Raw genomic sequence first — 15,716 nt, 5'->3', positions numbered from 1 at the left:
TCTACAGCTGGACAGTTGCCCCCCACCAGGGGTGGGATCCGACAGGGTTAACTATTGGTTTGGTGATTTATGAGGTTCGATGATTTACGATGTACTTCCCTGCACGCTGTGTGTGCACACCTGTAAATCGTCATCAGCACGCTGCAAGAAGCAGCCTTTGAAAAAGGACTTTTTTCCTGCTTTTTAAACTACAGATGTGCCTCGTGCGGCAGCTAAAGTTGAAAAAGCAGGAAGTAAAGGTCATGTAAGAACCCAGGCGGGCGGGTGGGCAAAAACATAAGCAGACATAGAACCAGTTCTATGTCTGCTGCTCTTCAGAGCTACTGGTTCTACAGAGGCGGAACCAGTAGAAGTAGAACCAGTAGAAACCCACCCCTGCCCCCCACTCATGCCGGCCAAGCCCACCCCCAGGATTATTTTCAGGGTAGGGGTAATATTAGGCCCACCCCCCAAAAATTAGGATTGCTCTTATTATTAGGGTAGGTCGTGTTTTCTGAGAAACACAGTATATATAAATGTGTGTATGTATATGTGTGTGTGTGTGTGTGTGTGTGTGTTTACATACATACATGTATACATACAAACATACATATATATGTTTTTCACTATTTATGTTTTCATGCCTTTAATATTTTTATGTTTTTATGCCTTTAATATTAGCCACCAAGTTAAGAGTTTGATATAGATGTCCAAATAAATTTTATTTATAAATAAAATAAATAAAAATAAATACCTCAGCTTTCCCATTTTTGTTATTGTTGCCTTGTGAAACCATTTTTTCCAGCACAGCAAGAAGATGCAAGGCTTTCTCAGCTTGACAAGTCAGGAGATATAAATCAACTAGTAGAAAACATACTGCCTGTGCAAACTTTTCCTCTAAAAAACACACAAAACATATTCCAAACATTTCAACATATGGAATATTACCCTTGCAAAGATTTAGGCTTCTCACACAAGTATTATATAGTCAACTATCTGCTCAAATAGTATCTTCATAAGAATCGGACAACAAGATGTTTAGGACATTTCTATATTACTGAACTTTTCTTGACTAAATATATATGTTAATTATCCTACATAAATTGCATATGTCAATTATAATAACAGTTTGTATAATATCAGTAAAGGACAAAGAACAATAGTCAAATAAATAGAAGGAATGAATAAATGAATAGATCTCTTCAGTTATAATCTTACCAAAAGGTTCAATAAATTGATAAAGTTTCTCCCCAATTATTATTGCTTCAGTGTATTGCCGCAGATGATATAAAACAACAGCTTGATTATAATAGAGCATGCTGTTTTCAACATCATCTAAACCATCCATCTCCTCAACAGTTGAATGAACCTGTTGGGGGAAAGAAAAGGAAAGAGATCCAAATATATCTCTATTGACTCATTTTTCAACAATGATTATCAAGCAACAATGAAGTTGCATACAACAGACTCTACTACAAATGGATTAAAATACTGTAAATATAACTATATAGTTAAAACATTGCTTAACAATTAATTCTACTGAGAAGATCTATTTAAAAGTAAAGACAGGATACAGTTAAGAATGATTTTTTCCTCTGCTTAACTAACTGAAATACCATATGGTAAGTGTTGTTTGATCATAAAATACTGATATTGTTTGTTAGAAAAAGTAATGATTTACCAATAAAATAAACTGACTGAATCATTTCTAACACAGTGGAAAATAATTCAAATATATTTTAAGATAAAGATCAAAAGGTTTGAGAATCAATTTTGCTTCTTAAGATTCACCAGGCAGAATCAAATTCATAGATATTCTTCATATAGTCTTTGAATAGCATGTCAGAAAAAATAGTATTAGTGCCTGAGAAATACAAGTCATTACTGATAATGATTTGTAGCTATTCCCCTTAATTCTTTTAAATCCATAAGAAACTTTAAGACCTTAATAAGAGTAGATATGAGAGAGTAGAGGGTTTCAATCTATGCAGCCCACCATATCTATGACTAAAATGTTCCATGGATTTCTGTCTTATACATCATTTATTTATTTTTCTGCCTTCAAGATAGTCTTGACTCCTGGCAATTCCCTGGATAAATAAACAAGTTTTATTGGAAGATTCTCATTGGATGGTTTTCAGAAATGGTTGGCTTAAGGCATAAGCAGGATTAAAACTAATTGTTTCTAGCCTGGTAACTTCAACCACACCAGTTGAACATACCAAATTGGCTCTCATTATTACTTGCAACCTGTTTATTTTGATTTGTTCAACTATATCCATATAGCGTAATAAACTAAATACCTTCCAATCCTGAATAAAAAAGAAGTGGTGATAAAAAATGGGCGTTGGTATAATTACCTGAGAACGCCCTTTTTATCTATGCTGCTAGAGAGCCCAGGGTGGGTTAGATTCCTCCTGATGATGTCATTAAGCTGAGTCTCTTCTTATATATAAAAGGCCAGCCCCTGGGAGTGTCCCCAGCTTTGGTGAAGATACCTGACAGACGGTATGAGTGTCTCTGAAAGTGAAACAGAATCTAGAACGTTAATATTGCTTACCAGAATCTGAATGAAACAAGGGAGGGGCTGGGCTCTCTAGCAGCATAGATAGAAAGGGCATTCTCAGGTAATTTTACCAACGCCCATTCTCCTCCATGCTGCTGCGAGAGCCCAGGATGGGATATACCAAAGCCTGCATGTCCACGGGAGGGTCCTCGTCCGGTGATGACTCCGATTGTGGAACCACTCGCTGAAGTATCCGTCTGCTGAAGGCCACACTTGCAGAGGCAAAGGAATCCAGAAGGTAATGTCTGATGAAGGGTGACAGGGATGCCCGTGTGGCCACTGCAAATCTCTTCCAGGGACGCCTGGTTAACCCAGGCAGCTGAAGTCGCGGGGCTTCTGGTAGAGTGTGCAGTCAGCCCTTGAGGCACCGGAAGAGTGATAGCCTTGTAGGCCTGTGCAATGCACGTCCTGAGTACCTGCTTAAGGTGGGGAGGAGAGGCCTTGTTCCCCAAGCGAGATGGGGAAAAGGAGAAAAACATAGCTTCAGTTTTCCTAAAGGTAGAAGTGCGCTTGAGGTAAATTCTAAGCGTTCTCCTAACACCTAAGGTGCGCCACTTGTGCTCTAAGTTGTGGTGTGGAAGGGGGCAGAAATCTGGCAACACAATATCCTGGGACCCATGAAACCAGGTATTGACCTTTGGAATAAAGGTGGGATCTAGACGGAGAACAACTCTTTTATCATGAAAGGTGCATAGATCCTGCCTGATTGAGAGGGCAGCCAGTTCTGACACCCTTCTAGACGATGTGATTGATACCAGAAAAACCACCTTTAGTGTCAAGAATTGCAGAGACACTGTCCTGAGGGGTTCAAATGATGGTTCCGTCAGGGCCTGAAGCACCTTAGAAAGATCCCATGAAGGATACCTGTGTATTACTGGGGGATGAAGATTAGAAGCCCCTTTTAAAAACCTCCTGACAGAAGGATGGTGAGACAAGGGAATGAGTCCCAGGATAGCACTGAGGAAAGGGCCATTACTTGGCGTTGTAAGGTATTAGGGGCTAGTCACTTCTCTAGGCCCTCTTGAAGGAAACGTAGAACCTCTGCCAGTTGAGCTGAGGTGGATGAAAAACCCTCCTTACGACACCATTGACAAAAAACCCTCCAGGTGGCATTGTAGATGCGTGTCGTAGATAGTTTGTGAGACGCCTGGATGGTGAGAATAACTTTCTCTGGGAGATTAGCCTCTCTCAACTGTTGCCACTCAAGTGCCACACGGTCAGTTTGAACCACTGGGGATCCGGATGGAGCAAGGCTTCCTGATGGAGGGAGATCGTGTGGTCTGGGATCCTCCAGGGACAGGCTACAGACACATTCACCAGGTCTGCAAACCAGTGCCTCCATGGCCAATAGGGGGCCAGGAGAATTAGCTCCGCCCATTCCTCCAACATCTTTCAAATGACTGCCGGAATGATAAGAGGGGAAAGGCATAGAGGAGACCCCCCCGGCCATCTGCACCAAACAGCATTGGTCCCCTCTGTTCCCTGACAAGGAGACCTGGTGAAAAATCTGTTTACTTGGGCGTTTGGGGGAGTGGAGAAGAAATCCACTTCCGGGGTCCCAAACCTCAGGCAAAGGTCTCTGAAAAGGGAGGGTGGAGGTGCCATTCTGCGTGGCCGACCGAGCTCCGGCTCAGCCAGCCGGCTTAGGAGTTGTCGACTCCCGAGGTGTGATCTGCTGTTATCGACAACAAATCTCTCTCCACCCACAGCCCCAAATGTTCGGCCTCCCTCATGAGGGCCCTGGACCTTGTCCCCCCTTGCCTGTTGACGTGTGCCTTTGCGGCCATGTTGTCCATCAACACTAGTACATGGGATCCAGTGGCCCTGAAGTGCCTCAGTGCTAGAGATATGGACCTGAGCTCAAGCCAGTTTATCGGGCAGTTTTGGTCTGTCTTGGGACCAAATACCCTGAGCTATCTGGCCCTTCATATGGGCCCCCCAACTTAGAAGACTGGCATCTGTGCTAACAGCCTGTCTGGCTCCTTGAACGGGAGTCCCTTCTGGAGGGCTGGGGAGAGCCACCACTTGAAGGAACCAAGGGCCTGTGGAGTGAGTTGGACCCTGATCAATGTGTGGCTGGTTCCTGCTCATTGAAAAGGGAGCAGGAACCATTGTAGAGATCGGGAGTGAAGCTGTGCCCATGGGACGATGCCGATGCACGAGATCATCTTCCCCAATAATTTGGACAGCAGTGCCAGGGGAACAGTGTGTTGATGTCGAACCTGATGATCTTGTTGAGGCTTTTCCCCTGGTCTGGAGACAGAAAGACTTGGCACAGGGTTATGTCGATGACAGCCCCCAGGTGAAGCAATCTGGTTGTAGGAGTAAGGGGAGGGCTCGATATTGGAAATGATGGTGATGGTAACAGAAATGGAGAAACCGGCGATGGTGAGGCCAAATGGGTATATAGAGGTAGGCCTCCGTAAGGTCAGTGGAGGAGAGGAGATCGCCCTCCGAACGCTCTCTAAAATAGAATGCAGGGTCTGCATTTTGAAGCACCTATATGGGATAAACTCATTCAAAAATATGAGGTCAAGGATGGCTTGCCAACCCCCCAAGATCTTAGGGACCATGAAAAGTCGGGAATAAAATCCCCGTCCACATTGATGTTCCGGGACAGGTTGAATGGCCCTTATGTCAACTAGGTGTTGAACAGCTGATTCCATAAGGACCCTTTTTGAACTGTTCTGTGAAATGGGACAGAACACAAAATTCTTTGGGTGTGGTGAGAGAAATTCCAACTGTAGCCCTGACTGTACAGTGTTGAGTACCCAGGCGTCTGTCGTTGATTCCTCCCATCTGGAGGCGAAGTAAGCTAACTGACCTCTGATGGGTGGAAAGAACGAGGGATTACTCAGAGCAACGGAAGGAACGACCCCCTTCCCCACAAAAGGGCCATTTACCCGCAGAAGGTTGTTGTCTGCTGGGTGTGTCTGGGCATTGATCTTGTCGCTGGGAATATGCCTTCTGTGGCCAGGAAAAACAGGGGTAGTCTCGGGCTGAAATGACATAAGCCTTCTCGCTGCCACCAAGGAGGCCATGGCTCTGGCTGCAAACTTGGCGGAATTAAGGGTAGTGTCCGCCATAAATTCTGCTGCTGCTATTATTTTGTTGAGGTCCTGGTGAGACCTGAAGTCAGATGCCGGGGTCCAGTCTTAGATGCAGATAATCAGAGTTGGAAGGGACCTTGTAGGTCATCTAGTCCAACCCCCCGCCCAAGCAGGAGACCCTACACCATTTCTGACAAATGGCAGTCCAATCTCTTCTTGAAAGTCTCAACTGATGGTGCTCCCACAACTTTCGAGGGCAAGCTGTTCCATTGGTTGATTGTTCTCACTGTCAGAAAGTTTCTCCTTATTTCCAGGTTAAATCTCTCCTTGTTCTCTCCTTGAGCTTTAGAAAATAGCTTGATCCCTTCCTCCCTTTAGCAGCCCCTCAAATATTGGAAGACCACTATCATGTCTCCCCTGGTCCTTCTCTTTACTAGACTAGGCAAGCCCAGTTCCTGCAACTGTTCATTGTATGTTTTAGCCTCCAGTCCCCTAATCATCCTGGTTGCTCTTCTCTGTACTTTTTCTAGAGTCTCAACATCTTTTTTATAATGTGTTGACCAAAACTGGATGCAGTACTCTAGGTGTGGTCTTACTAAGGCTTTATAGAGTGGTATTAGTACTTCCCTTGATCTTGACTACATCTTGTAGTTGGTGCAGCCAGCAGAGCGAGGACCTCGTGAAAAACGATGCAGCGGTCGAAGCCCAGATGGTCCACGCACCTGCTTGGTGGTGGTTGCATTTGAGTGTCTGTTCGGAGAGCTTGTCCTCGGATTTAAGTATGGCCTCTAGCTCAGTGGGGGTGCCAGAGGAGAATGAGGCCACGACTGGAGCGTCTACAGGGGGCACTGCAACAGTGTTGGCTAGTGATGGGCCCACATTGTAAAATCGTCTGCTGTGAAACAAAAGGTCTGCAGTGGGGGAAGCACACTATTCCCTGACCACGTCGAGAAACAACAGAGGTGAGCGTAAGACCTCCATGTAAACTACGGCTTGGAGAAAAGGGAGTCTCCTTGCCCAGAGGGTTCCCTTGTGGTTCGGGGGCCACTTCCTCAGGGGGCAGCCTGGCTGTAACCAGAGCCTTAAGTACGAATGGTTTGAATAAGGCTGGTTTGAAGACTGTTGCTGAGGGAGGTTGATCTGGGCGAGATTCTTCCTCCTCTGAGAGGTTAGGGTCCCTGATCTCCCCCTATTCCCGATCTGAATGAGGGGAGTGACTGTGCACGGAAGAGTCAACGCAGTCGTTCTCCCCATAATCCTCCCCATTCTCAGTGGGTTGAGAGGGCCCTATTCTCCTGGGGTGGATGAAATCCTCTCTGAAGGGGCAAGGGGCCCTGGGGCTGTGAAGGGAAAAGGGAGTGAGCCCTTTCTAAGGGCTGAAGGATTTGCTGGAATCCTTCAGCCAACCCCTGCCTATGGCAATAGAGACAACATCCTGAATCTCCCTAGGCCTGTCGCTAATGGGAGGGTCAAGGGATCAAAGGCCTGCTGCAGTGGGAGTAAAGGTAGATGCCGGTCTGGGCCGGGAGCTGCCCTGGACCCAGGGGGCTGGAGGGGAAGTATAGGCCCAAGTGGCCTGTTTGAAATTAGGCCCTGACATGCTTAGGTCTTGAGGATTGAGCTGTTCCTCCTGCTTCTCAGAGGACCAAGATGGAGGATTTCCAAAGGATCTGAAATTTTTTCCCTTCCCCTAGAAGGGTTTCCCTGGTAACCCTGGGATTTTCTTGATCGGGAAGCCTGTTGCAGTTGCCTTCTCATTTGCTCTATTGTTTTATTAAACTGTCTCTCTAAGCCAGCGTGTCTTCATTTCTCAGCCTTAAGTTCGGCCTGGACATTTTCTTGGGGGCCAGAGCCTTAGCCTTAATTTTTGCAATTGCCTCCCTCTGTACCGATTGAGATCGCTGTCTGCATATTTTTCTTCTGACTGGTTGGAGGGCCAGGTCCTCTGGACAAGGAGTTTCAGCTTGAGCCTTGTCCTGATCCATGGCAAGAATAGGCAAAGCACAAGAGGTGCTGGAAGCTACCCTCAGAATGCGCTGCCTATTAGTGGGGCCTTGCTGCCGAGGAATCCAAGAAATTTGCCCTTGTTTTGAGGCCAATCTGAAGTTGGGCCACTTAAAATGGCCAATCAGCTCATGCAATGGAGGATTTGCTCCCCCAAAATGGCTGCCCACACCTGCTGTGGCCTCTGGTAATGGTGGTTGCTCCTTAGGCCACTAAGAGCCCCGAGCGACAAATTCGGCAGTTAGAAATAGGGAAAGGTGTGGGGGAGGTTGATGGACACTTCCCTTACTTGCCTTCCCTGATGCTAGCAACATTGATTCCTTGGCATGACAGGAGAGAGGAGCCCCACTCTCCTGAAGACACAGCTGCCCAGATCCCCAGGAGCTGTGTTTAAAACTGTATTTGCTTTTGAAGAGTTTGAATGGTAGAATTATCACAGTACTTTCAGAGACATAGCTTACTGACTAAAAGAAGCTGAGTCAAAGCTGGGGACACTTCCAGGGGCTGGCCTTTTGTATACAAGAACAGACTCAGCTGAATGGGAGGAGGGGGAGTCTAACCCATCCTGGGCTCTCGCAACAGCGTGGAGGAGAATTGTCTTTCATGTCTTTTGTTCTTGTTTTTTAAAAAATTAATTTTTAAAAAGAAAAATAATACTTTGCCTAACACAAGAAATGGAGCAGCAAAGATTAGTATAAGTGATTAACTCTGCGAAAAAAGCAGTACCTGGTTTTTCAGCTGATTCAGTGTTTGTTTCAAATTATCAGTTGTTGTTTGATTACTTTTACAGAATTCTGCTACTGCTATGTTCAAAACTATTTTGTAATCATCTTTGTTTATTTCTTTCAAGCAGCTAAGGTATTGCAGACAAGTATCATAGTTTCCAGCCTGTAAAATCAATTTTAAAAAATACAAGGAATAAGCAGATATGTTTTAAACAAAATTAATCAATAATTTGAAATGCTAAATGTCTTATAATTACGTGCTAAATGTCTTATAATTACGTAAATACATTGCTTGCAATTAATTTTGTTTCAATGGGATTTAAATCCATTGTGATATCATGAATATTTTACTTGCTCTTAAAAAAGAAACAATTTACCTTCTTCCATTAAGATTATATACAAGGTGGCAGAACTTACTGCAATAAGACATTTCAAAATTAAAGCAACACAGCATTTGTCAGTTTTTCTGAATAAATCAGACAGGAAACATGAATAGATAATAGATAAGCTAATTTTATTTTACTGTAAGGCTAATTAACAAATTTTTGCAAGTCTAAAGGTATAAATTCCCCATAGTTGCTTTTAATTGCCTGAACAATTATGGCAAGTCCTTCCTAAGTTTCTTCCTCTGACTGGGAGCTCCTGCTTCTCGTCTGATTGTTTCTCAAATAGCATCTCTTCCCTTTGCCCTCCTCACACATCTATTCTTTTCCTTCACATATAAAAATCTAAAAACACAAGAAACAAATTGGTAAATAAAAGCTAGATACCATATTTTGGTTTTCCTATCAATGCAGTTGTTTAATCTGCAGAAAATGTGCTAAAGAATCTCTTACTTTCAAATGCAGTAAGCAATCTATATTAAGTCAAGAATTATCTTACCAAAAAGGCTTGTAGTGCACTGTTTGATAATTCCTTTTCTTGATCTGTAATTCCAGAAGTACCTACTCCTTCATGTTTCTCTGTTCCCTGATCTACAAAATAAATGTTAGAACAACAATAAATCTATCTGAAATGTCAAGTTAGTCATTTATTCAGTGTGTCAGTCTAGACTCCTCCAGTTTTCATGGCAACATTTTTGAAGAGATTTTCTATTGTTTTATTCCAAGGACTTGGGATAGCCTAAGATCCCTTCTGTGTCTTAGGCAGAACTAAAACCCAGTTTCCCAGTTTCTAGCCTAATTTATTTATATAAGAGCGAAATGCCACTCATGCATCACCACAAAATCTCCAGAACTGTAACGCCTATAAACTTGAAATTTGGCACATATGTTCATCTTGGCTTCTAGGTGCTCACTAAACAAGGATTTGTCAAAATAACCATAAGAGCATTAGTATTTCATACATCATTATTAACATGCTCTGATGCTAAGGAGTTCTACTCCCACCTCCCCACCTGAAAAGAAATCTGTTCCAACTGCAGTTGAGCTAAGCCACACCCAGGCTTGCTTCTTGCTCACACAGAAAATACTGTTTCACTTTCCAAACAGCCCTCAACTCTCTCTCACACTGACAGGACGCTAGCCAGATGAATACTGATGGATGCTGGTAGGCAGAGGCAGAATTATTTCTTCCTTATTTTCTTCCCCAAAACTTGCCCGATAACATAGTTTCGTAGCAAAGCACGGTTACCCTGCTAGTGTCTTTAATAACCATAATAAACTGATTCTGTACTGAAATATTTTTAACCCTGTGAAGATTCTAAATTTAATAAATCTAAACTATTCCTCGGTAATGTTTTCAATGATATTCTCAGTTTATAAACAGTTCAATATTTAAGTTTGGATTGAACAAGTTATCTAAGACATTGTAAAATTTATTGGGACAGTGTATATGGATATAAGATCTGGAGCAGGCAAAAAGACATCTAGCTAAATCTATTGGATGATTGGTAATAGAATGAAGATGCTGTTTGACTCTTCTCACACTATAACTAAAGTAAATGGTACCTGAAAGAAATTTCTGGATTGAGATTTAATTATTCTAGGAATAAGTAACTGATTAATTGATGATGTCAGAGTTCTTTTTTTTCCTATTATTTTTACTACATAAAGAGCAACAATTTCAATGTCTATATAAACAGTGTGTTGTCTGGTTACAGTAATTTTGAGCAAAAGTCATCATCATAATGTTCATTAATAGTGATAATAACAGTATTTTCTCAACATAATATTGTTAATACTAAATCATATTGATAATAAACATGGTAAAATTAATCCTTCGCTTATAATTTTAAATATTGTAACCTGTTTCTGTTATTTAATCATGAATAAAATGGATCCCATGTTTCAAAATATTCTGTATCTTCCTTTTCTTTAATTTTAAGTGTTAATTTATCCATTTCTGCCTATTCTAATATTTTTTTCACTATCTTCTCATCTGTGGGGATCTCCACACCTTTCCAAAGGTGCAAATACAATTCTGGCCACTGTTAACTCATGTAATATTAAATACGTAGTCCCTTTATTATATTTTTCTGGTATGATACCCAACATAAATATTTCTGGTTTTAAATCTAACATGTTCCTTTGTCATTTTTTTTTCTATCCAAGTATGTATTTTTGTCCAATATGTTTTTGCTTTGGGGCATGTCCACCATATGTGGTAGTATGAGCCCGGAGTCTGATTACACTTCCAACAGCTAAATGTAGCTGACATACCTTTATACATCTTGATGCTAGTGGAAAGGGCAGAACATTTGTAAAACATTTAGAATATTTTATATAAATTTTCTTTGTATGCAGTAGACATTGTTAATTTATAATTTCAATCTCACAACTCTTGCCATTTATCAGAGTTCTAAAAACATAGACCCTGCAAGCTGTGTTTGCTCACATCAGCCTTAAAACTCACAGGACAATAGGTTAATTGCTTCTGATATTGCTCATCTTCATTTTAGCTTGCTTTGCAAGCTGTGCTGTGTATAATATGTATGAGGTACAGCAAGTGTTTGCCTGGATGTTCAGTTTACATAACATTCTTTATTTTACTTATACTGAATATTTAAAAAAAACACAATCTAGTTCAGTCTATAGATATTCTTAGGATCATTGCAATTAGAAATTATGATACACGATGATACGCATAAAGTCAACAGTCTTTCTGTATTGCAGTTAGAGATTGGTAAGATATGAGACATAAAGATACAATGCATCTACTAATATCAAGAAGAAAATAATTTGTATTCTGCTAATTCACATAAACCACTATGGAGAGCTAGTCTCACAAAAAGTAATATGAAAGACAAAAGTAATATATTAGGTATTTTGTATACTTTATATTAGTTTTTTATTTATGAATAAAGCCACAATGCAATGAGAGATGTATGAAGACACTCCTACTGCCCTGTCTGAAAATATACAGGTGGTCCTTGACTTATAACTACAACTGAGCCCAAAGTTTCTGTTGCTAAGCAAGGCAGTTTTTAAGTGAACCATGTCCCACGACCTTTTAGCCATAGTTGTTAATTGAATCACTGTAGTTGTTAAATGAATCATAAAGTTGTTAAGTGAATCTGGCATCCCCTGTTGATTTTGCTTGTCAGAAGTTCCCTGCAAATTGTTGCAATCATAATCCCCAAGACTCTTGTATACTACAACTATTGTAAATACATGTTGGTTGCCAAGCACCAGAAGCTTCATCATGTGAAGTTGCAATGGTCATAAATGTAAGAACTGATTATGTCACTTTTTTCACTGTTGTTGTAACTCTGAATGGTTATTAAATGAATAGTTGTATCCCTAGGTGTATATTACAACAATCAAGATGAAGTCAAAGAAATCAGGATAGTCTACTAAGACAATATGCACCACCACAGATTTCACAATGGAAAGCAAGTAAGACATGGAAACAATATTACTTTATTATGGTTTCTTAAAAATCTGTCACAAGAAGAAATCAGTCCTCCTTACAAAAGATCTCAGTATATAACATAAAATGGAATGCTATTTAAATCCTGGCCTAAAATCAATGATATAAAGTTATCTATGCACCTATTAAACTTTAGAAAATGTTCACCCACAACTCTTTTAGTGCAAAAAAAGAAGCCACGTCTTTAGCCTTCTCCTGCATCCATTCTCTTAGACGGACCTGAAGCCATTCTACACGTCTCGTGAAGCTCCTTAGCCCCTAAGCAAAGCAGCACTTGGGCATCCACTCGACGTGCAAAGAAATATATGGGGTGATACCTTCCAACCAATGGCGGAACAAAGTACTCCAGATCATCGGGGGAAGCGGGTAGCTGAGAACCCTTGCCTCGCCCTACAAGACCGCTCTTTTGTCCTCACCTCCGCCTTTGTCCGCTGCCATTGATGCAGCGAGAACCGATCTATCAATACCTTTGCAGATATTGATATAGATACAGACAAGACTCCCGGCAGCCGCCGTCTCCACCGGTACCTCAACAGCCCAGCCTCAGAAACGTCGGCTTGAGAAAACAGAGGTATGGAGGAAGCAAAAACACACACATCAGCGCGGACTCCCTCACCTTCCGATGGGATTCTATTTTTGTTTCCGGGTTAAGTGACAGGAAAAGGAACCGTTAGTCCCAAGCATCCTCTCGCTGCCCAAAGACGTCACGCAAGGGGAGGATAGAATTCTTCCACGGCTAAGGGGCGGAGCCAGCACAGGATGGGCAGGACGAAAAGTAAAATATGTTAACTGGGGAGTTCTGGGAATTGAAGCCCACAGATTTAAAAGTTGCGGCCAATGTTGATGGCTAATGGATTGCCCCATCCATATTGATGCTATTGTCAGGAATGCGCCTTGGATGTGAGGCTTCGCGATCTCTTTCCCGGTGAAATAATCAAGTAATCTCGGATAGAAATCGGTTATTGTCTCCACGTGGTATGGTGATCCTCACGGCTGCTAGCTGCAAATAAAATGCGGTTAGACCATTTGTGGCAGATGAGGCAGTTATATTTTTATTTTTATTTATTTATTTATGTCAATTATTTACAAGATAATAGGTATAAGTAAAAACATAGCTATGAATACATGGATACATATAAGAAAAATAAAAAAATAAAAAACAATAGGACAGGGATGGTAGGCAAGTTGGTGCGCTTATGCACGCCCCATACAGACCTCTTAGGAAAGGGGTGAGGTCAATAGTTGACAGTCTAAGGTTAAAGTTTTTGGGGTTTAGGGAAGAAACCACAGAGTCAGGCAGAGTATTCCAGACATTGACCACTCTGTTGCTGAAGTCGTATTTCCTGCAATCAAATTTGTTGTGATTAACCTTGAGTTTGTATCTATTGTTTGCTCTTGTGTTGTTATGGTTGAAGTTGAAGTATTCATTGACAGGTAGGATATTGCAATGTATGATTTTATATACTATACTTAGATAGGACCGAAGGCAGCATAGTTCTAGGTTTTCTAGGTCTAGAATTTCAAGTCTGGTGACATAAGGTATTCTGCAACAAGTAGAGGAGTGGAGAACTCTTGTGAAATATTTCTGGACTTTCTCAACTGTGTTAATATCAGATACATAATGTGGGTTCCAGACTGATGAGCTGTATTCGAGTATTGGTCTAGCAAATGTTTTGTATGCTCTAGTTATTAGTGTAATATTACCAGAGAAAAAGCTACGTAAGTTTAGGTTAACAACTCTTAACACCTTTTTGGCTATGTAGTTATAGTGGGGTCATTAGAGATGAGTATTCCAAGACAGAGTTTGGATCATCAACAAGGTCTTGACTATTCAGCCTGTATTTTATTTTCTGATTATTATTTTTTTGCCAATATGTAGGACAGAGCATTTATTTGTTGAGATTTGAAGTTGCCATTTGTTTGACCATTCTGATAGTCAAGGTCTTTTTGAAGGGTAGCAGTATTGTCTGTGGTGTTGAGTAGTTTTACATAATCACCGAAGAGAACGCAGTTGCTCTTGATATGATCACAGAGGTCATTTAAGTAGAGTATGAAAAGAGATGGTTCTAGAACACTGCCTTGGGGGACCCCACTGTTGACAGGTACAGAATTCGATAAGACGCTCCCAATTTTGACCATTTGTTGTCTGTTTGACAGGAATGCTTCTATCCAGTTATGCAGGTATCCAGAGATACCGTAAGATTTTAGTTTTAGGAGTAGTTTGTCGTGTACCACTGAATCAAAGGCTTTACAGAAGTCTATGTAGATTGCGACTATTGCTTTGCCCTGATTGAGTTGTGTAGTCCATATGTTTTTGCAGTGTAAGAGTTGCAGATTACATGATAGTTTTTTCCTGAAAGCAAATAGTTTATTAGAGAATAGGTTGTTTGTTTCTAAGTGGAGGATGATGGATTGGTTAATAATTGATTCCATGACTTTACAGGTGATGCAGCATAAAGAGATTGGTCTGTAATTTTCAACTAGGCTGGGGTCTCCCTTTTTGAAGATGGGGATGACCGTGGCTTGTGACCATAGTTTTGGCAAGGAGCTGGTCCTGAAAGATTTTTCAAAGATTCTGCTTAGAGGTTCGGCTATGGCAGTGGGTAGCTTTTTTAAGAAGTAGACACATATTCCGTCCGGTCCAATAGATAGAGATGGTTTTAGATTGCGTAGTGCTTTTTCAACATTGTCTTCTGTAAAATCGATACGTATTAGATCATTGTAGTCTGTGGTTCGACTAGGAAATACTGGGCATGATCCATTGCTGTTTACAAATACTGAGCCAAAGAATGTGTTAAAGAGGTTGGCTTTAATAGTGTCATCATTGCAGTCTTTACCATTAGGTCCTTTCAGGGGTAGGATGGACCTTGAGTCTTTTAGTTTGTTTTTTACAAAATTGTAGAAAGCGCGGGTGGAATTGGTGCGTAGAAGGTTTTCATGGCTATCAATTGCAATGACTATACATTAACACTGTATATTAGTATGTCCTGCAGTAGTTCACTTAGACAACATGCTTAAAGAAGATATAATGCACTTGCATTATAAGTGATTTTGATAAGCTTCCTGTGGCTTAGTGTCCTCTATGAATCCAGCCCACCATATGATTTGGTGCAGTGTCAATCCAGAAAGTTGGTCAGTTCAAACTTAAATATGCTCTGTGACACAGCCGGTACCAGTTAGAATGGAATCTGATCAGGTAGTCCACAACTTACAGTTCATTTAGTGACCATTCAAAGTTATAATGGCACTGAAAAAAGTGACTTATGACCATTTTTCACTTATGACCCTTGCAGCATCCCCATCATATGATCAATTCAAATGCTTCACAATTTGTTCATATTTATGACATTTTTTGCATTGTCCTGGAGTCATGTGATCAGCTTTTGTGACTTTCTGACAAGCAAAGTCAATGGGGAAGCCAGGTTCACTTAACCATATTACTAACTTAACAAATGCAATGATTCAGCCAAGCAGCTGGCCCCACCCACCATACCTCACTCCTCCCAGGAGTCTCCACATGAT

General features: G+C 41.3%; 1 protein-coding gene across 4 annotated transcripts in view; it reads right to left on the bottom strand.

The window, feature by feature from the left end:
- CNOT10 (CCR4-NOT transcription complex subunit 10) overlaps window positions 1-12,886 on the bottom strand; it is a 59,875-nt gene extending 46,989 nt beyond the window's left edge. For 2 of the 4 annotated variants that reach the window (XM_026717751.2, XM_087917758.1), the window contains exons 1-5: window positions 12,611-12,818; window positions 9,207-9,298; window positions 8,326-8,487; window positions 1,198-1,348; window positions 734-876 (exon numbers count right to left, since the gene is read on the bottom strand). In XM_026717751.2, the coding sequence (XP_026573536.1) occupies window positions 734-876; window positions 1,198-1,348; window positions 8,326-8,487; window positions 9,207-9,298; window positions 12,611-12,632 (570 nt within the window). In that variant the 5' untranslated portion in view covers window positions 12,633-12,818. Of the gene's footprint in view, window positions 1-733; window positions 877-1,197; window positions 1,349-1,975; window positions 2,065-8,325; window positions 8,488-9,206; window positions 9,299-12,610 lie in introns of those variants that run through there. The other 2 variants (XM_087917760.1, XM_087917761.1) reach the window with 2 other exon arrangements.
- Between the last annotated feature and the right edge of the window lie 2,830 nt (window positions 12,887-15,716).

The sequence above is a fragment of the Pseudonaja textilis genome, chromosome Z, assembly GCF_049901715.1.
Source record: "Pseudonaja textilis isolate UNSWEBS1 chromosome Z, rPseTex1.2, whole genome shotgun sequence".
NCBI classification, from domain to species: domain Eukaryota; kingdom Metazoa; phylum Chordata; class Lepidosauria; order Squamata; family Elapidae; genus Pseudonaja; species Pseudonaja textilis.
Note: the sequence above shows the minus strand (reverse complement) of the source record. Positions and strands in the feature narration are given on the sequence as shown.